This window comes from Protopterus annectens, chromosome 1.part2, assembly GCF_019279795.1.
Source record: "Protopterus annectens isolate FY-2018-M chromosome 1.part2, PAN1.0, whole genome shotgun sequence".
NCBI classification, from domain to species: domain Eukaryota; kingdom Metazoa; phylum Chordata; order Ceratodontiformes; family Protopteridae; genus Protopterus; species Protopterus annectens.
This window is the reverse complement of record NC_056727.1, coordinates 175,248,418-175,255,917: the sequence shown is the minus strand read 5'-3', so window position 1 is coordinate 175,255,917 and position 7,500 is coordinate 175,248,418. Positions and strand designations below refer to the sequence as shown.

Here is a 7,500-nt window from a genome sequence, read left to right as displayed (position 1 = left end):
AGGAAGGTCAGAATGGGCAAAAGCCCTTTTTCACTGAAGGACTGGGGAGAAAAGCTCCGGTTACATAAACACCGAATGAGAAAACCTCTTTCATATTACAGCACAGGTAGAAAGAGAGAAAACAGTTTGAAGGGAAATTGAACCCTACATTGGAAGAAAGTGTATATATATGCTCTGTAGGAAGAAAAGTTGTGTGGAGAGTAAGAGTTAAACTGGTGTTACTGTAGGTCTGAATAAGTCTTAGCCAGGAGAAAGAAAGGCCTTTAACAATGACTTAAATATTTGAATATTTGGTGAGGATCTGATGGAAATAGGGATAGCGTTCTTAGTTTTTGCTTCACAGTGGGAGTAGAGCCAAAGTGTTTTCTGGCTTATGGATAGTAAGGAACTTTTTGTTTGATCATAGCGATCTGTTAGGAAGGTTGTTGTGGAGAAGTGAGCTATGTGCAGGACAGTTGAAAGTTTATTTATTATTTTATAGGTTATTAGTTTGCTATATGTGAGATGGTGGGATAGCTTGTAGCCGGTTAAGGTCCTTGAGAGTGGAGCAGGTTGTAGACTGTCTTTAAACATTAGGCAAAGTGATGTACAGTTTTAAAAAAATTGCTCGATACTTGGATGAGACCTTTGCTGTGTGCCCTGAATCTAGAGCCTGCCTTCTAAATGGCCTATTTGGCAGTCACTCACTGTATCCATAGACTAAGATACTAAGCTGTGAAACTGTGTGTGCCTGTCTCTCTATAGTGTCTTTCACTGTAGATAATTGATTTTTTCCAGCGTGATTCTTACAGTGGTATGTTAATAATTATGTATTAAGTTATAAAAGTTTTACAGCAACACATTCTTATGTGATTTCACATAAATGCAATGTACTAGTGATGTGGCTGTTTTGACCATACATATTTTGATCTCTTTCACATTCCAGTCCAACTGACCAACAGCTGCTCCTGACTTGTGTCCCCAGTACTACCCGCTCTTCCAGAGCTGGGACTACCCTGGCTTTTATCACGTTGTGAAAGGAAAGGAAAGGGGAAACTTTGAGCAGAGCAGCCCAGCAGCGTCACATATGATGTATTAGTACACAGATTTTTATTCAGCCCTAACTTGAGCAGAGCTGCCTAATGTCACATGCATTCACTGCATGTAATGTCTATTGGTTCCCATCCTCCCCTGGTATTCAGATTTCAACAACTGACTGCTGTGCTATTGCAGCACTGCTCCCATCACCAGGCGAGTGCTAGATTGGACTCAGAACCCCCACCCTCCCTCCCAGGATGGGCAAGCAAGTCATTGCAGCTCCTTCCCATACCTTAAGTGCCCCAACCAGTCAGCTGTCGGCATATGGGTTGTATTCAGAGCTCACAAAAAAATGCAAACTGCGCACCAGCAATAAAAACCGTACTTTATTCGAATCTTCAGTAAGTAATCCACATATAATCCACAAATGAACGCTTTAGCAAAACAATGCGTTTTCGTCCACTTCAATAGTAAGACTTCATCAGACAACTTAATCAAATCCAATTACTCTTTATATACTTAAGTTAAAATCAGAAATAACCAGTAGAATCATTTGCATTCTATCTGAACCAATTAAAACAGAAAGGCTCATTATGTAGAAAATTCTGTATCTAATTAACTGTGTTATAAAATCCTGTTAAAACATCATTCAAACTTTAAAAACTTTTAAAACAATCATATTTTCCTTAATATATAAATAATTTAATATTTAATTCCAAGTAAATTAAATACAATAAATAACCTAGTTTAAAAATATGTTTGTGTTGAGGTTTTGTTTTTTGGTTAAAAGCTCTATTTGTTTGTAGTTACAATAGCACCATCTGCTGTTCATTTTAAATCGCTACGGGTTTAGTCTGTATTTTTGGCTGCTCTCAGTTTCAGCACTGGGGATAATGAAATATGCTCATTTAGTCCAGGAAGTCTGGTGGCTTCTAATAATATTTGCCACCATAATTCTTTAAACTCAAGCCATTCTTCCCAGGGGCCACCTCTCATCTCTTTTTTAACCTGCTCCAGCACAAAAAAGGAAAATTTTGAATCTTAACATATTTTTGTATGTTTATATAGGGCGTTCGTTTCTTTGTTCTTAAGTATCTCATATATGTGTTCATATATTCTTCTTTTCAGTACTCTTTCCGTCTTTCCGACGTAGTACGAGTTACATTTTGAACACATAGCCATGTATACAACTCCCTGTGATTCACAATTGTGGTATCCTGTGCTGTAAATATTCATATCCCTAGCTTCTAAGTATATCTCTCTTTTGTTAGAGATATATTGGCACTGGTTGCAGCGTCCACATTGATAAGTTCCATTGATGGTGTTTGTTGTGGCTGTCTTGTTGGGAATGTTGTTACTAGCATTAATTTTATTGTTTTCTAATCATTTTTTAATGCTCCGTGCGTTCTTATAAACTGTTTTGGGAGTACTTTTCTTTATATTTGGGATGTCAGAAAAAGATATAAATTTGTCCCACTCAATCTGAAATATCCTTTTCACCTTAGAGTTGAACAAATTAAATTCTAAAACCAGAGCCGATTGATAATCTAGTTCACCTTTTTTGTTCTTGTTAAAATTGGTGTGGTTACCAGTAGTATCAGCATCTTTGGTAGAATCCGTAATATTTGTCACACAACCTTTTATAGGTTTGAATTTTGTTGGTCTGTTCTGCTCAACCTCTTTTCTTATATCTTTAATAAAGTCAGGTGGATACCCTCTTGCACAGAACATCGCTTCCAAGGTGTTGCATTCAGTAAAAAAATCTTCATCCCTGCTAGTCATGCGACACCTTCTCACAAACTGCCCTTTGACAATGTTCTTTTTGCAGTGTGGAGGGTGTGCACTGTTGAAGTGCAAAAAGGAGTTACAAAAGGTGCTTTTCCTAAATACCTTAGTCTCCAAATCTTTATTGTTCGCATTCTTATACACTTCAATGTCCAGGTATTGCAACCTATCTGTTGAGGTAGTGTGTGTACTACTCAGGAAGTTAGTAGTATTCTTGATATAATCAAGGAATTCAGTTAATTTCTCTTTGCCTCCTGTCCAGAAAATTACTATGTCATCCAGGTAGCGTCTGTACAAAGACCAATATTGCTTGTATTCTGAGTTCAAAATGAAATTGGATTCCCATCCTGCTAACACAATATTGGCGTATGTGGGTGCGCACGCCGCACCCATTGCTACCCCTCTTATTTGTTGGTAGTATTCTCCATTGAAGATAATAAAATTGTACTTCAGTACTGTGTCTGCTAGTTCCACTATTGCAGTCTTTTCTAAGTGTGTAAGTGTCTTGTCCAGAAAAACCATATCTTCAAATATACTCATCCCCTCTTGATGAGGTATACAGGTGAATAGATCAATAACGTCTGTCGTTACGAAAATAAGATTCTCGGTCAGGAGGTCAGGTGTGATGTTTCTCAGCAAGTCCCATGAGTCTTTCAAAATATGTTCATTTTTGTTGCAGATGTGTTTTGTCATTAGATCAACATATTTAGCCATGGGAAGTGTTTTTGAACCATCAGCTGCAACTATAGGTCTTAGTGGAGGGTCACATACATTCTTGTGCACCTTTGGTATTCCAAAGATTACTGGAATCCTGGGTTTAGGTACATGCAAAAATTTGTGCATGTTGCTGTCAATTGTGCCCTCCATTATCATATTGTCCAGTAATATGTCTATTCTGTGATAGGCCAAGTTCACCTCGTTAAGTGATACACTTCTGTATTTGCTTTCTTCTCTGAGAATACTGTTCATTTTGCCTTCGTATATTATGTTGTCCATAATAACAACCCCCCCTCCTTTGTCTGGATTCATAATTCTTATTTGTGTATTGCATCTCAGGTCATTCAAGGTTTCATACTCTTTTTCTGTAAGATTGTATTCCTTAGTATTTTGTTTGAACTCCTTTCTGATTTCATTTTCTAGAACTGTTTCCAGATTCTTAATTTGTGGGTGATATGGGGGGTTGTAAATACTGCGCCTAGTGAAAGTAGGGTGTTGAGAATCAGAATCTGGTGACATTGGAGGCAGTATGGCTTGCAAATTAACCTTCCTGAGGAACAGTTTCATGTCTATAATTGTTTGTACCAAATCCCCTTTTGTACTAGGGATATATTTAAAACCTTTGCTAAATAAATCAAAATGTGCTTTTTTGATAAGGATGTTACTAAAATTGTATAACGAAAAGTTCCTGAAGGTGTGCGTAGTACCTGTACATAATATCTCATCTTTTGGGTCTAAATCCAAAGTGTCAAAATGAGCTGAAATAGGGGTGTGGGTGGGGGTGGGGGTGGGGGTGTAAATAGTTCTTGTTAGTACCTCCCTCTCCCCCTTCTCCCTCCCCCCTCTGAAAATTCTGAAAACGCTGTTTGTTTTTATTTTTATTGTAATGTTGGTCTTCATTCGCTAAAGGTGGGAATTCTGTATCATAATCTCCCCTATCTTGTTCCTCCCTCCAGGTATCCATTTGATGATTATGCCCAGTTACTTTGCTCAGCCTAATTCTAACATTATGTTCCCTTCTCTTAGAAGGTGGCTCTGGGTAACTAACATTGTTCTGGTAATCCTCTATATCCCTTTTAAGTTTATTAATCTTCCTTTGTTCCAACGTTTTACATTTAGTGTCTGTCAGATCTTAAGCTATAATACCTATCCCTTTCGTGTTTAATTTCAAAATACAAATCTTTTTTAATAAAATTGTCTAAGACCAAAATCTCTTGTTCTAATTCCTCTAAAATCCTATTGTTCTCTTTAATAATGAGCCTAAGAATTTCAAGTCCACATTTGTTAAAAGCATCAATCAGTTCTTTATGAAAGACAGTGCCAGATTCTACATTATTTGGGTACTTCCATACCCTAAGCCCATTCGGTACAATTTTATGCTTTATACATTCCATCAAGTAGCAATTTTCAGTGCCAAGCGTTTTGTACCTGTACATTAGACTTGATAATTTTTCAATTTTTAAAACATATGAGTCACCATCTTGTGGTGAACCATCCTCTTTAAGTTCAAAATTAATATTATGAGGACATTTCAGCCAGTCTTGTATGTTGTATGATGTATTAGTACACAGATTTTTATTCAGCCCTAACTTGAGCAGAGCTGCCTAATGTCACATGCATTCACTGCATGTAATGTCTATTGGTTCCCATCCTCCCCTGGTATTCAGATTTCAACAACTGACTGCTGTGCCATTGCAGCACTGCTCCCATCACCAGGCGAGTGCTAGATTGGACACAGAACCCCCACCCTCCCTCCCAGGATGGGCAAGCAAGTCATTGCAGCTCCTTCCCATACCTTAAGTGCCCCAACCAGTCAGCTGTGGGCATATGTGTTGTATTCAGAGCTGCCACTAAATATGCAGTGGAGCTGAAAGGTCATTACATATTTAATTATGCACTGAATGAATTATTGTACTTTTAAGACTTTGTGAATTGCACTGTGCCGTTTCATAAATTATCAGATGTGTTTGGAATCACATTCTAATGTAAATTCATAGTTAAGGTGTTAGAAAGCAAAGATGATGCATATTTTTCTTTTTAGTTTCCAGGATGACAGAACTGGTCAGTTATGCATCCTCAACTGCCAGACAGACTACAGCGTCTATGAAGGTAAGATTTAACTGAAATATCGTAGTTACAGTAAATTGAATGAATGCAATATTTATTTTTGTTGATAGACATTTAATCACTTTGTGGAGAAAGTGTTTTGGTACCTATCTTTAAGAATAAGGGTGATGTGCAGAGCTGCAGTAACTACAGAGGGATAAAATTGATCAGTCACAGCTTGAAGTTATGGGAAAGAGTAGTGGAAGCTAGGTTAAGAAGGGAGGTGATGATTAGTGATCAGCAGTATGGTTTCATGCCAGGAAAGAGCACTACAGATGCAATATTTGCTCTGAGAGTGTTGGAGAAATACAGAGAAGGTCAGAAGGAGTTGCATTGTGTCTTTGTGGACTTAGAGAAAGCATATGGCAGGGTGCCTAGAGAGGAGTTGTGGTATTGTATGAGGAAGTCAGGAGTGGCAGAGAAGTTTGTATGAGGAAGTCAGGAGTGGCAGAGAAGTATGTAAGAGTGGTACAGGATATGTAAGAGGGTAGTGTGACATTGGTGAAGACTGCGGTGGGAGTGACAAATACGTTTAAGGTGGAGGTAGGATTACATCAAGGATCAGCTCTGAGCCCTTTCTTATTTGCAGTGGTGATGGACAGGTTGACAGATGAGATCAGACAGGAGGCCCCGTGGACTATGATGTTTGCAGATGACATTGTGATATGTAGTGAGAGTAGGGACCAGGTTGATGAGACCCTGGAGAGGTGGAGATATGCTTTAGAGAGGAGAGGAATGAAGGTCAGCAGAGCTAAAACAGAATATGTATGTGTAAATGTGAGGGAGGGTAGAGGAATGGTGAGTATGCAGGAAGTTGGGTTGGTAAAGGTGAATGAGTTTAAGTACTTGGGATCAGCAGTTCAGAGTAATGGTGAGTGTGGAAGAGAGGTGAAGAAGAGAGTACAGGCAGGGTGGAATGGGTGGAGAAGAGTATCAGGAGTGATTTGTGACAGACGAGTACCAGTAAGAATGAAAGGGAAGGTCTACATGAGAGTAGTGAGACCAGCTGTGTTATATGGGTTGGAGACGGTGGCATTGATGAAAAGACAGGAGTCAGAGCTGGATGTGGCACAGTTAAAGATGTAAAGCTTTGCACTGGGTGTGACTAGGATGGACAGAATTAGGAATCAGTATAGTGGGTCAGCTCAGGTTAGACAGTTTGGAGACAAAGCAAGAGAGGCGAGATTGCATTGGTTTGGACATGTGCTAAGGAAGGATGCTGGGTATATTGGGAAAAGGATGCTAAGGATGGAGCTGCCGGGTAAAAGGAAAAGAGGAAGGCCTAAGATAAGGTTTATGGATGTGGTGAGAGAGGACATGCAGGCGGTTGGTATGAAAGAGCATGATGCAGAGGGCAGGAAGAAATGGAAACACCTGATCCGCTATGGCGACCCCTAACGGGTTCAGCCGAAAGAAGATGATGATGATGAGATATTTAATCACTTTTTATCCTTGTGTATGCTTCTCGCTGATTATTCAGAGTCTGTCAGAATGTTAAGAAGAAGTAATTTGGTTAGATCATTCTAAACACGAATAACTGAACAGTGCATATCACAGTTCTATATGGGAGCTCTGCTAAAAAGAATGCTGGGTCCTTGTTTACAAACTATTGGGTCACTTTGGGAGAAACATAAAGGCCTTCATATCTTGCACCTGAAATTGCCTTACTCTCATTTACTTCAAAGATTAATGAACATCTATGGCCCTCTTCGCTGCCTTCCAGAAATATCTGCTTCTATCATAGTGCTATAGACACAGATCACAGTCGCCATGTTAGTGTATGAGCTATAGATTCATTTGGAAGTACTAGTCTAGACCAGCATGAGGGCCATTTTAAACCTAAACAGTTTCCTTTTTATGCTGAAATTAACATAT

General features: G+C 38.9%; 1 protein-coding gene across 1 annotated transcript in view; it reads left to right on the top strand.

The window, feature by feature from the left end:
* NSL1 (NSL1 component of MIS12 kinetochore complex) overlaps positions 1-7,500 on the top strand; it is a gene marked incomplete in the record, with an annotated part of 415,175 nt that overhangs the window by 330,860 nt on the left and 76,815 nt on the right. Inside the window, 1 exon segment of the mRNA XM_044055447.1 lies at positions 5,561-5,628. Coding sequence (XP_043911382.1) covers positions 5,561-5,628 — 68 coding nt within the window.